At 41.0% G+C, this 16,803-nt stretch overlaps 1 protein-coding gene across 1 annotated transcript in view; it reads right to left on the reverse strand.

Annotated features, from left to right (window-relative positions):
* PLG (plasminogen) overlaps nt 1-16,803 on the reverse strand; it is a 200,331-nt gene that overhangs the window by 23,374 nt on the left and 160,154 nt on the right. The window contains exons 13-14 of the mRNA XM_073671410.1: nt 12,595-12,691; nt 4,862-4,982 (exon numbers count right to left, since the gene is read on the reverse strand). Coding sequence (XP_073527511.1) covers nt 4,862-4,982; nt 12,595-12,691 — 218 coding nt within the window. The remainder of the gene's footprint in view (nt 1-4,861; nt 4,983-12,594; nt 12,692-16,803) is intronic.

Consider the following 16,803-nt stretch of genomic DNA (forward strand, 5'->3'; position numbering starts at 1 on the left):
CGTGGGGTCCCCCTTATTTTAATAGCTAGCAAAGGCTAGGCAGACAGCTGGGGGCTGATATTAATAGCCCAGGAAGGGTGCCATGAATATTGACCCCCTCCCAGGCTAGAAACACCAGTCATCAGCCGCCCCAGAAATGGCACATCCATGGGATGCGCCAATTCTGGCACTTAGCCTCGCTCTTCCCACTGCCCTGTAGCGGTGGCAGTGGGGTAATAGGACTGGGGTTGATGTCAGCTTATAATGCCAGCTGACATCAAGCCCAGGTTAGTAATGGAGAGGCGCCTATAAGACACCCCCATTACTAACCCCATAGTCAAAGTTAAAAAAAACCCCACAAACACCCAGAATGAAGTCCATTAATTGAAATAAACACACAATTCTTTATTGTCCTAAATTAAACCATACTTACCATCACGCCCATTCCAGCTGAAGCCAACGATCTCCTGCAATAAAACTAAAATAATAAACCAACATCATCCTTACCTTTCCATGGCTCCCACAACAGCTTCAGCTCTGCTACATTCACATGACAGGCTGGATCGCAACAGAACGCTGCCATCCAGCTTGCCATGCCGCAGAGACTGAGAAGCGCAGGCATGCTTGCGCTCCTCAGTGTCTGGCTGTGACGGTATAAAGATGAGCCGAGGTCATGTCCAATGAACTCAGCTCACCTCATGCACGTCACTGACAGCGTGGGAAAATTCTCCTGCGCATGCGGTGAGTGCAGGAGAATTTTCCCACGCTGTCAGTAACGTGCATGAGGTGAGCTCATGTCCAATGAACTCAGCTCACCTCATGCATGTCACTGATAGCGTGGGAAAATTCTCCTGCGCATGCGGTGAGTGCAGGAGAATTTTCCCACGCTGTCAGTGACGTGCATGAGGTGAGCTCATGTCCAATGAACTCAGCTCACCACCTCATGCACGTCACTGACAGCGTGGGAAAATTCTATTAATTCAGAGGGTGGATTTGCTGTACCTGAGCACGGCCATTATAGAAATGCCAGCCGCTGCCGGTGCTGGTAACTGATTGATGGAGCATTGCGTATTTCACCCCCACCAATCAGATATTGATGGCCTACCCTGAGGATAGGCCATCAATAAAAAAGTAGTGGCCAACCCCATTAAAATCTGATGTAAATAAGGTATGAAAAACAATGCAACTTGCTAATATACTTTGCATTTCTACTCATCTGCATTGGTAAGGTCTCCACTGTCAAATTGACATAGTAATTACAAAGAAAGTGAGCATACACTGTAATAATATACATAATTTACAATAATATACATTATATATATACACATATACATATATACATAATAGATAATATTATACATAAAATACAATAATATACATAATAATATACAGAGTAATTACAAAAAAAAGTGAGCATACACTGCAATAATATGCAATATAGCATACACTGCAATATAATATACAGCGGGTGAAATATGTATTGAACACATCACCAATTTTCTAAGTAGATATATTTCTAAAGGTGCTATTGACATGAAATTCTCACCAGATGTCAGTAACAACCCATCCAATGCACAAAGGCAAAGAAATTAAACCACAGATGTCCATAAATTGTTATGTGTAATAATGAAAAATATACAAAAAAACTTGGCACTCAAAATGAACATATTTCTTTATTTTAGTTGCACTCCATATAACAAGTACAAAAATAGACGTTTCGGTCTTAAATCGACCTTCCTCAGTGTTCCGACTGCATAAGCAGAGAAGGGAAAGAGGAGAGTTCAGTGTCGAGTGAAGCAAGTGTTCCGGATTGCTTTAGAGAAAAACCCAAATAGGTAAGGTGCTGAACGTGGCATCCACCAAGCTTTTTCATATATTTTATTGGTTTTGGACCATACTTGAGCACCAACCAGGAGTGCAGTTATTTATTCCTCATAATAATGAGAAATGACACAGGGAAAAAGTATTGAACACGCTTACTGAAATGTAATTAATACTTTGTACAAAAGCCTTTGTTGGTGATGACAGCTTCAAGACGCCTCCTGTATTAAGAAACTAGTTGCATGCATTGCTCAGTTGTAATTTTTTCTCATTCTTCCTCTTCACATCCTGAAGCTTCCATGGGCTCCTTCTATGAACTTTGAGCTTTAGTTCCTTTCATAAATGTTCTATTGGATTCAGTTCGGGTGATTGGCTAGGCCATTCTAGCATCTTTATTTTCTTTTTCTGAAACGAATTAAGAGTTTCGTTGACTGTGTTTTGGATCATTGTCTTACTGAAATGTCCACCCTCATTTCATCTTCATCATCCTAGTAGATGGCAGCAACTTTTTTTCAAGAATGTTTTGGTGCATTTATCCATTCATCTTTCCTTCAATTATATGAATTTGCCAGGGCCGTACGCTGAAAAACAGCCCCACACCATGCTGTTCCCACCTCCAAACTTCACTGTTGGTATGGTGTTTTGCGGTGATATTTCGTGCCTTTTGGCCTCCAAACATGGTGTATATTATGGCATCATAAGAGTTACATTTTGGTCTCATCTGACAAGGCTACATTCTCCCAGTATTTTACAGGCTTGTCTAAATGTTGTTGAGCAATTGTAAATGCACTTGGATGTGTTTTTTGTTCAGTAATGGAATCTTATGTGGTGAGCATGCATACCGGCCATGGAGGTTGAGTGTCTTGCTTATTGTTTTCTTTGAAAAAATTGTACCTGCTGATTCCATGTCTTTCTGTAGGTCTCCACTGGTGGTCCTTGGCTCTTGTACAACTTTTCTGATAATTCTTTTCACTCCTCTGCCCGAAATCTTGGGGGGAACACCTGATCGTGGACTGTTTATTTGTAAATTATGTTATTTCCATTTCCAGATTATGGCCTTAACAGTGCTCACTAAAACCTTCAGTAGTTTAGAAATTCTTCTGAAACTAATGCCATCAATGTGTTTTGCAGCAATAAGGTTGCAAAAGTCTTGAGACAGCTCACTGGTTTCAACCATCATGAAATGTTTCTTGTGTGACACTTGGAAATGAGACACCTTTGTATAGACCATCAGTTGAACTAGCTGAAAGCAGGATTGCTTTCTAATTACTGATAGATTTCAGCTAGTGTGATGACTTTCCATGGCTTTTTGCCTCTCTTTCTTCATGTGTTCAATACTTTTTCCCTGTGTCATTTCTCATTATTACACATAACTTAAGTTATAGAGCTCTATACTTTGATGTCTTTGCCTGTGTGGATTGGATGGGTTGTTACTGACATCAGGTGAGAATTTTAAGTCAACAGCACCTTTAGAAACAAATTTACTTAGAAAAATGGTAAAGTGTTCAATGCTTATTTAAACTGCTGTGTACCTACAATAGTCATCAATAATAAACTAACTATTGTTTAATACAAATAAATTTTCCAAAACAGAGTCTACCAGTCCAAAGATACAGTAAAATGCATCAGTACTTGCAAAACAAGTCTATGCTCTTTTTTTCACACAAGGAAGTTTTCTATATTTTTACATTCCAATAGTTTTACAGATTAATATAAAGAAAAGTTTTCATTAAAAGGGTTGTCCCCTACTTTTGTACAAGTACCATCCCTGGGAGAGGTCATCAATAATATGATCAAACGGGGCCTGACACCCAACACCTCCACGTACCAGCTGTTGTTAGCTTCAGTGATTACCAGATGTAAACAGTGTAGGAAGGGGAATCTGCACAGTTACACTGTGTAGTGAATTCTGCCAGGTGCTGCAGATCAGCTCTTATTCTCTTCAATAAGACCAGATACTCAGTACCTGGCAGAAGCCGCTAAACACTGTACGGGGCTGTGGAATTCCACGCTATACACTATATACATGATATGGCGGCTGCTTTCCTATGGAAGGTCATCATTATGAAAGGTCATTATTATAAAATATGTGGACAACCCCTTTTACTATTTTCATGTGGATATTTGTGCTAATCAGTTAGCATCGGGTACATTTCCATTAGATTTTAGGGTATTTTTGGGGAGAGGAAAAAATTTGTTTTGTTGCAAGTAAACAAAACTAAAATCCTATTGGATCCCACTATTGTCATTTGGCTCAAATACGATCTACAATATCTGTCTTCCATTTAATTGGATATGAATCCATCAAAAATGGAAGACTTAACACTTGTGTGAATTGAGATTAAATGTAAACATTACAATTGAAACAATGGGGCAGATTTATCAATTCTTTCTAATTCTAGGACAGTGCAAACCAGGCAGTCAAAATGCATCACATTCATGGTGTTATATATGGCATATTTTCAACTATCTAGTCGAAGTTTACACCACCTATTGGTTGGCCTACTGTGTACCAGAAATTTCCACCCAAATGTTCGTGCATTTTTGGCGTGCTGTCACACATTAGACCATGCCCCTTTTCGTGTGATACCCCCCTCTTTTAAGCAACACCACGCCCCCTTAAAATGTAATAAATATATTGCAAGTCATGAAAGGCAGTTTTCTGGTCCAAATTACACCAGAACTCATCACAAGTAACTTGATAAATATGCCCCAGTATTTAAGTTTACGTATTTGAAAAGACATACATATCTAGAAGTGCAAATCTCTTATGCAGAACAACATGTTATGTAATTATTTTTAAAGTTCAAGTATTTAATTATGTAAATAACACAATCCTGTGTGTCAATCACCACCTCCATGAATGGTAGTTTTGTGAGTTGTTGTTTCATCAGTATTTCGCAGCTGTGCTGCCCCCACCTTTATCATGAGGGTCTGCTGCATCCTTTAGTGCATTTGTGTTTGGACATGACATGCTGCCTTTTTTTCTGTGATTTTTTTTAATTTATGTCCTTTCTTCAGTGAATTGTGTATGTAATTGAGACTACAAACAGAAACATACCTGGTACGCAGGCTGATCTGCCATGGCCAAGAGTGTGGATTTGATTCACACCCACCGACAATTCTTCCAAAGCACCTTCTCTGCCTTTTCTTCGCTTTTCCACATTCAATTTCAGTTGAAGCTAAATGGATACATTTTATTCATATAAAATAAACTTGACAATATATGAGATAATGTGTAGGAAAATATATCTTATATTCTAGGCTCTTCAGAGTAGCCACCTTTTGCTTTGATGACTGCTTTGCACACTCTTGGCATTCTCTTGATGAGCTTCAAGAGGTAGTCACCGGAAATGGTTTTCACTTCACAGGTGTGCCCTGTCAGGTTTAATAAGTGGGATTTCTTGCCTTATAAATGGGGTTGGGACCATCAGTTGTGTTGTGCAGAAGTCTGGTGGATGCATAGTTGATAGTCCTACTGAATAGACTGTTAGAATTTGTATTATGACAAGAAAAAAGCAGCTAAGTAAAGAAAAACGAGTGGCCATCATTACTTTAAGAAATGAAGGTCAGTCAGTCCGAAAAATTGGGCAAACTTTGAGAGTGTCCCCAAGTGCAGTTGCAAAAACCATCAAGTGCTACAAAGAAACTGGCTCACATGAGGACCGCCCCAGGAAAGGAAGACCAAGAGTCACCTCTGCTTCTGAGGATAAGTTTATCCGAGTCACCAGCCTCAGTAATCGCAGGTTAACAGCAGCTCAGATTAGAGACCAGGTCAATGCCACACAGAGTTCTAGCAGCAGACACATCTCTTCAACAACTGTTAAGAGGAGACTGTGCAGCAGGCCTTCATGGTAAAATAGCTGCTATGAAACCACTGCTAAGGACAGGCAACAAGCAGAAGAGACTTGTTTGGGCTAAAGAACACAAGGAATGGACATTAGACCAGTGGAAATCTGTGCTTTGGTCTGATGAGTCCAAATTTGAGATCTTTGGTTCCAACCACAGTGTCTTTGTGCGACGCAGAAAAGGTGAACAGATGGACTCTACATGCCTGGTTCCCACCGTAAAGCATGGAGGAGGAGGTGTGATGGTGTGGGGGTGCTTTTCTGGTGACACTGTTGTAGATTTATTCAAAATTGAAGGCATACTGAACCAGCATGGCTACCTCAGCATCTTGCAGCGGCATGCTATTCCATCCGGTTTGCGTTTAGTTGGACCATCATTTATTTTTCAACAGGACAATGACCCCAAGCACACCTCCAGGCTGTGTAAGGGCTATTTGACCAAGAAGGAGAGTGATGGGATGCTACGCCAGATGGCCTGGCCTCCACAGTCACCACACCTGAACCCAATCTAGATGGTTTGGGGTGAGCTGGACCGCAGAGTGAAGGCAAAAGGGCCAACAAGCGCTAAGCATCTCTGGGAACTCCTTCAAGATTGTTGGAAGACCATTTCCGGTGACTACCTCCTGAAGCTCATCAAGAGAATGCCAAGAGTGTGCAAAGCAGTCATCAAAGCAAAAGGTGGATGGAATAGCATGCCGTTGCAAGATGCTGTGGTAGCCATGCTGGTTCAGTATGCCTTCAATTTTGAATAAATCCCCAACAGTGTCACCAGCAAAGCACTCCCACACCATTACACCTCCTCCTCCATGCTTCACGGTGGGAACCAGGCATGTAGAGTCCATCCGTTCACCTTTTCTGCATCGCACAAAGACACGGTGGTTGGAACCAAAGATCTCAAATTTGGACTCATCAGACCAAAGCACAGATTTCCACTGGTCTAATGTCCATTCCTTGTGTTCTTTAGCCCAAACAAGTCTCTTGTGCTTGTTGCCTGTCCTTAGCAGTGGTTTCCTAGCAACTATTTTACCATGAAGGCCTGCTGCACAAAGTCTCCTCTTAACAGCTGTTGTAGAGATGTGTCTGCTGCTAGAACTCTGTGTGGCATTGACCTGGTCTCTAATCTGAGCTGCTGTTAACCTGCGATTTCTGAGGCTGGTAAGTCAGATAAACTTATCCTCAGAAGGAGAGGTGACTCTTGGTCTTCCTTTCCTGGGGCGGTCCTCATGTGAGCCAGTTTATTTGCAGCGCTTGATGGTTTTTGCAACTGCACTTGGGGACACTTTCAAAGTTTGCCCAATTTTTCGGACTGACTGACCTTCATTTCTTAAAGTAATGATGGCCACTCGTTTTTCTTTACTTAGCTGCTTTTTCTTGCCATAATACAAATACTAACAGTCTATTCAGTAGGACTATCAACTGTGAATCCACCTGACTTCTGCACAGCACAACTGATGGTCCCAACCCCATTTATAAGGCAAGAAATCCCACTTATTAAACCTGACAGGGCACACCTGTGAAGTGAAAACCATTTCCGGTGACTACCTCTTCAAGCTCATCAATAGAATGCCAAGAGTGTGCAAAGCAGTCATCAAAGCAAAAGGTGGCTACTTTGAAGAACCTAGAATATAAGACATATTTTCAGTTGTTTCACACTTTTTTGTTAAGTATATAATTCCACATGTGTTAATTCATAGTTTTGATGCCTTCAGTGGAATGTACAATTTTCATAGTCATGAAAATACAGAAAAATCTTTAAATGAGAAGGTGTGTCCAAACTTTTGGTCTGTACTGTATATATATATATATATATATTCGAATGCATTCATATATATTTATTATACACTGCTCAAAAAAATAAAGGGAACACAAACAACAGAATATAACTCCAAGTATATCAAACTTCTGTGAAATCAAACTGTCCACTTAGGAAGCAACACTGATTGACAATCAATTTCACATGCTGTTGTGCAAATGGAATAGACAATAAATGGAAATTATTGGCAATTATCAAGACACCCTCAATAAAGGAGTGGTTCTGCAAGTGGGACCACAGACCACATCTCAGTAACAATGCTTTCTGGCTGATGTTTTATTCACTTTTGAATGTTGGTTGTGCTTTCACACTCGTGGTAGCATGAGACGGACTCTACAACCCACAGAAGTTGCTCAGGAAGTGCAGCTCATCCAGGATGGCACATCAATGCGAGCAGTGGCAAGAATCTTTGCTGTGTCTGTCAGGGTAGTGTCCAGAGGCTGGAGGCGCTACCAGGAGACAGGCCAGTACACCAGAAGATGTGGAAGGGGCCGTAGGAGGGCAACAACCCAGCAGCAGGACCGCTACCTCTACCTTTGTGCAAGGTAGGAACACGAGGAGCACTGCCAGAACCCTGCAAAATGACCTCCAGCTGGCCACAAATGTGCATGTGTCTGCACAAACTGTTAAAAACCGACTCCATGAGGGTGGTATGAGGGCCCGATGTCCACAGATGGGGGTTGTGCTCACAGGTCAACACCGTGCAGGACGCTTGGCATTTGCCACAGAACAACAGGATTGGCAAAGTCGCCACTGGCGCCCTGTACTCTTCACAGATGAAAGCAGGTTCACACTGAGCACATGTGACAGATGTGACAGAGTCTGGAGACGCCGTGGAGAGCGATCTGCTGCCTGCAACATCCTTCAGCATGACCAGTTTGGCAGTGGGTCAGTAATGGTGTGGGGTGGCATTTCTGTGGAGGGCCGCACAGCCCTCCATGGCTCGCCAGAGGTAGCCTGACTGCCATTAGGTACCGAGATGAGATCCTCAGACCCCTTGTGAGACCATATGCTGGTGCGGTTGGCCCTGGGTTCCTCCTAATGCAGGACAATGCCAGACCTCATGTGGCTGGAGTGTGTCAGCAGTTCCTTCAAGATGAAGGTATTGAAGCTATGGACTGGCCCACCCGTTCCCCAGACCAGAATTCGATTGAGCACATCTGGGACATCATGTCTCGCTCCATCCACCAACGTCACATTAAACCACAGACTGTCCAGGAGTTGGCGGATGATTTAGTCCAGGTCTGGGAGGAGATCCCAGAGGAGACCATCCGCAACCTCATCAGGAGCATGCCCAGGCATTGTAGGGAGGTCATACAGGCACGTGGAGGCCACACACAATACTGAGCCTCATTTTGACTTGTTTTAAGCACATTACATCAAAGTTGGATCAGCCTGTAGTGTGTTTTTCCACTTTACACTGTGTTCCAAATTATTATGCAAATAATATTTTCTCAGATTTTCCCAAATTACCTATATGAATTGCAGTCATGGTAATTTTCCAGTCAAATAACTATTAGAGTACAATTGAAAGGTTTTTGCACAAACTGCCTATGATAACAGTATATTTTAAAAAAAATAAAAAACTCAAACTGCACTCAAAATGCATGTTCCAAATTATTATGCACAGCAGAGTTTTCAACCTTTTCATTTTAATAAAGAACAAAAAAATTGTCATTTTTGAAATTATAAGCATTAGAAGGTTATTACAAACTGAAATCAAACAGTTTTCAACTCAAAACTTTATTCTAGGTGATGTTACATTTGCACATAGGACCCCTTGTTCGAAAGGAGCTTCTGAACTCTCTCGTCCATTGAATTTGTCAGGTTTTGGATGGTTTCTGCTTTAATTGTTTTGCATGAGGACAGAATACCCTCCCAGAGCTGTTGCTTAGATGTGAACTGCCTCCCGCCATCATAGACACTCCTTTTGATGATGCTCCAGAGGTTCTCAATGGGGTTGAGGTCAGGGGAGCATGGGTGCCACACCATAAGTTTGTCCCCTTTTATGCCCATAGCAGCCAGAGATGCAGATGTGTTATGTGCAGCATGAGACGGGGCATTATCATGCATGAAATGATCTCGATGGTCCAGATGGATGGAGTGGAGGATGGCTGGTTGATGGACACCCCATGAAAACACGGCTACGGCACTAACAAGGAGGAGGTGGAGTAATGTTTTGGGCTGGAATCATGGGGAGAGAGATTGTCGGCCCTTTTAGGATCCCTGAAGGGGTAAAGATGAACTCCATAATGTATGTTGAGTTTCTCAAACAGCACTTCCTTCCATGGTTCAAGAAGAAGAACCGTGCATTCCGCAGCAAGATAATTTTCATGCATGATAATGCCCCGTCTCATGCTGCACATAACACATCTGCATCTCTGGCTGCTATGGGCATAAAAGGGGACAAACTTATGGTGTGGCACCCATGCTCCCCTGACCTCAACCCCATTGAGAACCTCTGGAGCATCATCAAAAGGAGTGTCTATGATGGCGGGAGGCAGTTCACATCTGAGCAACAGCTCTGGGAGTGTATTCTGTCCTCATGCAAAACAATTGAAGCAGAAACCATCCAAAACCTGACAAATTCAATGGACGAGAGAGTTCAGAAGCTCCTTTCGAACAAGGGGTCCTATGTGCAAATGTAACATCACCTAGAATAAAGTTGTGAGTTGAAAACTGTTTGATTTCAGTTTGTAATAACCTGCTAATGCTTATAATTTCAAAAATGACCATTTTTTTGTTCTTTATTAAAATGAAAAGGTTGAAAACTCTGCTGTGCATAATAATTTGGAACATGCATTTTGAGTGCAGTTTGAGTTTTTTATTTTTTTAAAAATATCCTGTTATCATAGGCAGTTTGTACAAAAACCTTTCAATTGTACTCTAATAGTTATTTGACTGGAAAATTACAATGACTGCAATTCATATAGGTAATTTGGGAAAATCTGAGAAAATATTATTTGCATAATAATTTGCAACACATTGTAATTTTGGGGGTGACTCCAAATCCAGGCCTCCATTGGTTAATAAATTTGATTTCCATTGATGATTTTTGTGTGATTTTGTTGTCAGCACATTCAACTTTGTACAGAACAAAGTATTCAATGAGAATATTTCATTCATTCAGATCTAGGATGTGTTATTTGAGTGTTCCCTTTATTTTTTTGAGAAGTGTATTTATTTGCTTTCCTTGACTCTTTTGGCAAAGGAAAATTAATATCAAGCATTTTTTAAGGTATAAATGCAAGGTTTCAAGATAACTTGTTGATATGATTATGGCGATACCAAATTCATATATTTTTATTCAGAATTTTACTTTTTGGTTTACTCCTTTATAAGTATTGTGCTTTTCAATATTCATACTATATTTATTTTCTTGTCAGTGCTGCTGTATGAGAGCTTGTTTTTTTTGAGGTACAAGTTTTAGTTTTTATGAATGCCATTCTGATTCTGATGTAAATACTGTACAACGGATTGCTTTTTATAATTTATATCATGATATATATTTAGATGCTCTGCTGAGTATAGCAGAAGAGATCAGACGATCACAGTTTCAAGTGCTACAAGGACTAATAAATGCAGTAAAAAGTGAAAAAAAAATGTGAAGAATTAAAAAAAACACCAAAGTTCAAATCACCCCCCTTTTGCTCCATTAAAAAAAAAACAATTAAAAAAAATAAAAATACATATATTTGGTATCGCTGCATTTGTAAAAGTCCAATCTGTCAAAATATAAAGTAAACTAACCGATCGGTAAGCGGTGTAACAAAAAAAAAGTCAAAACTCCAGAATTACTTGTTTTGGCCACCACAACATTGCAATAAAATGCAATAAGAGGCGATCAAAACATCATATCTACACTAAGATGGTATCACTAAAAACATCAGCTCAAGGCACCAAAAATAAGCCCCCACATAGCCCCACAGCCCGAAAAATGAAAACACTACGGGTCTCGTAAAAAATGGTGACAAAAGCAAATGTTTTTTTCTTACAAATTTCTGAATTTTTTTTCACCACTTAAATAAAAAGAAACTATATATTTTTATCACACAAGATCCAATATTCACAATAGATAATGTTGCAACCCACCTCTTCCCCTTTCATTCACAACGACCTGTGCCCAGATTAGAGCAAACCCAGATAATACTATAAACTGTGTCTTTACAAACAAATTGAGTGTGAATCAGTCTATTGCTGCTAATTTTCATGTGAAGAAAAGTAAGTAGGAGTCTAATATTTGACAAAAGCAAAAAATTAAAAAATCGTGGAATTATAAAAATCACAGAATCAATACACATGTTAATAATATGGAAATTATGAAAAAAATGAAAGAAAGTTCTCAAAACAAATCTATTTATTCAGCATTGAGCGTGAGCGCTACTCAAAGAAATACACACATGTCCATACCTTGGCTGCTATCAAAGAGATTATTAATTTCTGTCTGAGGAATGTTCTGCCACAGTGAATAGTCTTGGCTATATAAATCATCAACATCTGCTGCTGGAAGCGCTCTTTGCAATTGCCAAATAAACGGGCGTCCCACGGCCATGCTCTCAAAGGCTATCATGTTGCAGAGAAATATAGCAATGGTGGCTGGAATTGAGGTTTGTCCTCTTCAGCGATGAGTCACGCTTTTGTTTTGGATGCAATGTTAGACCGAGATTGGTCTGGATACAACATGTGCAACACCATGGAGGGGCCTACATGATGGAATGTCAAAGTGACAATGCCAGGCTGCATGTTGTTGGAGCTACTGCAAGCAGCATCTCTGGATGACATGTTTTGAACATTTTGTTTCCATTTTTTTAGCATTTGTATATCATTATCATGTCTATTGACCCTGTGATTTTCAGAATTCCATGAATAATAAGACTTCAGGAGACCTTATCTTGACACATGAATTTTGCAAGGTGAACTAACATTGTATAGGGATAGGCGACTGAGCAATTACCTATGGTCTAAAAATAATTTTTTATGTAATAAATATTATTCCCTATCCAAATAGGGAGCTGAAGATAATGTTAAAAGCAATAATAGTTAGCTGCTGATTGACAGTAGATGACAACTTTCAAAGCAGATATGACTTGTTTTATGAAACTTTAGTTTTGGTGTAACTGAAAAAATGTTTACCACAGGCAGGAATATCACAATAATCCCAGCTTACTGATCCAGGAGTTGTAACGAAGCACCAAGGACCATTGATGTCTCCATCTGGGTTTCTGCAGTACTACATATGAGCAAGAGAAAAATAGAATACATTTTATATTTTAAAGATATAAGGAAGTCCAGCTTTATCATAAGTACACAGAGTGTGCACAATGAAAAGACCTTGCTTGTGTGGCTCAGTCTTTGCTAGCAGCGGAGGAAAGGTCTGACATTTAAACAAGTGAGCCCGTGCAATATATGGACTGTTTATTTTCTGTTTTGGTTTTATTATGCCTTTTGTACCCAGAAGTGGCTGTTTATGTTTTGTTAAACTGAACAGTTTATGGACATTTAATAAACCACACGTTTGTTTTGAACCAATGAACCAAATTCTTATGTATGCACCAGGGTCTACCAGAGAACTGATCCCTTACAATTGGTGTAGAATGCGGGCAGAGATCCCTGAGGCTTTGGTACCATCCAACTCAGGGATTCAACTCTTAATGGAGCATTTGATAATGTGACTGTACTTAATGGTGTTGCTCAAGAGCCGGGGGCCGACACACAATATACATATTTTGCTGTAATTGGGGAGTTACTATATCGTGTCATTAAGCAGAGAGGTGAGTTACTGGTGCCAAGACCCTACAGAAGCAGGGTGCTAGACCTGGACCAGTGCTGGACTGGGGTGCCTAGGGCCCACTCTAAATTTCGATGCTTAGGCAAGGTACACCTTTGTGTTGTGATATTTCCTAGGAGGCTCAGTCGTAAGTTTCATTATATTCACTAGAAGAACAGGTACAACATGCTGCACATTTTTTTCTGCTAAAAAGATGGACACTTTAATGGAAACAACAAAGACCTGATTATATTCAATTGGTTTTGTCCATCGCCATTTTTGTCGATTATGTGACAGATCCATTTCTGTTAGTTTAATATTTCTGTCCAAACAACAATAAAAAAATACCCCGAATGCTAATGTGATCCTAGCTATAGCTGTTCATTTTTAGACCTCCAAGATTCAGTATTTTTTTCACTTTCCCAGAGTCCTATCTTTTTTATTTATAAGTTTACATAAGGGCTTGATTTTGTCAATGCCGTCAACAGAGGGTGCTTATCGTTTAAAGGGGTTGTCCCGTATAAAAGATTACTACTCTGTAGGCACAGGGACAGAAAAAACCAACTGAGCTTCTAGAGTGTGCGCACACGTCTTTTAGATGCTGGCCTACTCACATTGTTTTTGCCTTAGGAAGAGTTTTCAGGAACACAACAGAGGTGTTTTTCCTGAAGTGTCTTTTTAGAATTTTTTACAGGCATTTTTTTTTTATATTGTTCGTGTTAATAATGCGCTTCTTGCTGACTTCTTTTAACCATTTTTCATCTTTGAAAACCTAAAACAGTTAGAAGCTGAAAGAGTGAACTTATGCACAAGTCATTTTTATATTGCTGATCATTTGATTCTTTTTTTGTGTGCACTTTTCCAGGTGTTTTCCAAGCAAAATAATCCTGAAAAAGACAGTGTGTACATAACCTTACACCCCGTCCAGCGATTCCTCCTGCCACTGCTCTCGCCTTGGTTGATTGGCTGCAGCAGTGACTTCATGTCTGCTGTGCTGTAATCTATCACCGAGCTCAGTGGCTTATGACGTCTACATCAGACGCTGAGTTCAGTGATTGACTACAGCGCTGCAGCCGATCAACAAAAATAAAGAAAGTAAAACCCCAGGTTTTTGTGTCTTTTTTTTATACCCATGAGTTTACGGAGAAATTTTTGAAACAGCACAACCCTTTTAATGATCTACTTTTATTAACTTCTTTGGGCGTGAGGAGGTGGTATTTTTTAGCATTATATTTTTGCTATAAACAAAATTATAGATGTATTAATTTATTCTGCATATAAAAATGTCAGTAATTTTTTTTAAAGGTACGGGTGTTTTTGCATTTTTTTTGTGATGCTTTTAGCTAAAGCATATATTCTTTTTAATGTCTGACTTTATCACTAAAAATGTCACATGTAGACACATAAATGCAGATGACATATACGCTGTATTTATTTGTATAGTGTATATATGATTTGTGTATACACTTTATACACACACAGAAATAAGATAGCAGGATATCTGACAGAAAGCACCATGAAGAAGATGGAGACCCCCTGTAACCATCACTGAAAAGCAGTAAAGGAAGACATTGTGATATCAGCAACTAGAGGCCAGAAAGTGTAGAGGGGCAGGGAAAGTGCAGCTGTGTTGGAGTGGAGGGCAAACAGGAAAAAGCAGCTTTTGTTGGAGTGGAGGACAGGAGATAGTACAGCTAGAGACATAAAACAGGAAGCTCCAATACTCACTTCAGGTCAGCACTGTGCTCCTCTGGAGCCTCCCCTCCCCCTCCTGATAGTGCCGACAACAGAGCTTAGCTGACATAGCAGTGCAGGAGAGAGAGAGGACACCTTCTCCCTTCTCTTCCTTCTATTAGCACTTTCTTCACTGCTACCTTCAGCAGTGATTACACTGTTCTCCTGGCCCCATGTATCAGCAGCCTGAGACTGCACAGCAGGTCCGTGCTGGTGAGCGGGGCTTACTGCTGTGAGGCTCCAGGAGCAGGGGAGTGAGTAAAGTGCAGTGAGTGCTGTATCGAGCCTCCCTCACCCCATCGTACCCAGAGACTCCTGGGGAGGTAGAGAGAGGGAAGAGGTCCACCCCACACATGGTTCTCTTATGCTGCAGTCTGAGCCTATGATCCCCACCCTACGTTATACCAGGCAATGCAGGTGCCGAAAGTGAGGACATTACAGCATGCTCAGCTTTTCTCCCCTCTTCTGATGGGCAGGGAGGGGTGGAGCTTAAATCAAGCATGCAACGTATATGCTGCATGCTGAGAAGAGAGAGAATGTTGGAGTCAGGGGCCACCGGAGGATCCACTGATTTTCCGGTGGGCCACTCCAAGCCTGACCTGCTCCATACTAATGTATTAAGTGGTCATTTGGGGGTAGACAAAACCCAAGAATGGATCCTCCAGAAGTTCTACTGGCTTGATTGTTACCGAAAAATCATGAACTATTGTAGGTCATGTCCCACCTGCCATCTGACCTCCCCAGGGACTCACTTTCATAGTCCCTTAGTGCTGTTGCCCATCATTGAGGTCCTGTTTGATCGCATAGCCATGGATCTAGTGGGACTGCTGGTCAAGTCCACAAGAGGGCATTAGTATATCTCGGTTGTCCTGGACTATGCTACATGGTATCCGCAGGCAGTACCACTACGAAAATTCTCTGCTAAGTGTATAGCTAGGGAGTTGGTCCATATCTTTTCCAGAATGGGTTGCCTAAGGAGATCCTAACAGACCAAGGTACTCTATTCATGTGGAAGATGATGAGAGAGCTGTGCAAAACCCTGTAAATTACACAATTCAGGACCTCAGTGTACCATCCACAGACAGACATTCTGGTGGAAAGGTTTAATAAATCCTTGAAGGCCATGCTTGAGAAGGTCGTAGAGAAAGACAGTCGAAACTGTGACTGTCTACTGCCATACCTGTTGTTCTCTATCTGAGAAGTCCCACAGACCTTTACGTGGTCTTCCCTGTTTGAACGTTTGTATGGCTGACACCTACACGAGTGTGATCGAGCATGTCACTCAAATGCAAGATTGGATTGCTGAAGTGATGCCCATCATGAGAGAGCACCTCCTCCAGGAGCAAGAGGTGTAGTCACGGATGATCAACAGTACAGCCCTGGAGATCAATTACTAGTACTGGTACCCACGGAAGAGAGCAAATTTCTGGCCAAATGGCAGGCCCCCTACAAAGTGGTCGAAAAGATTGGCTTGGTCAATTTTAAAATACATCAACCAGGGAGTAGGAAGCCCTACCAGGTGTACCACATCTATCTGATCAAGCCATGGTGTGATAGGGACCCTGTGGAAGGAAGCTCCATGTTTGCTGGCGAAGTCCGAAGATGACGTGAAAGATGTCAAGGTGGCAGGGAGGCTGTCATCTGCCCAGAAGCAGCAGTGCCAAGAATTGCTTAATAGGGACAGAGACCTGTTTTGAGAGTTGCCAGGTTGTACTTAGGTCATAGAACATGAAGTTCTCATGGAGCCTCATGTACTGGTGAATTAGGAGCCTTGTTGGATTTCCGAAGCCCGCCAAAAGATAATCTCAAATGAGGTGAAAGGAGTCTTTAACCTATGGGTC

Source organism: Phyllobates terribilis, unplaced genomic scaffold, assembly GCF_046119375.1.
Source record: "Phyllobates terribilis strain yellow unplaced genomic scaffold, ASM4611937v1 Scaffold_3__8_contigs__length_932513732, whole genome shotgun sequence".
Classification (NCBI taxonomy): domain Eukaryota; kingdom Metazoa; phylum Chordata; class Amphibia; order Anura; family Dendrobatidae; genus Phyllobates; species Phyllobates terribilis.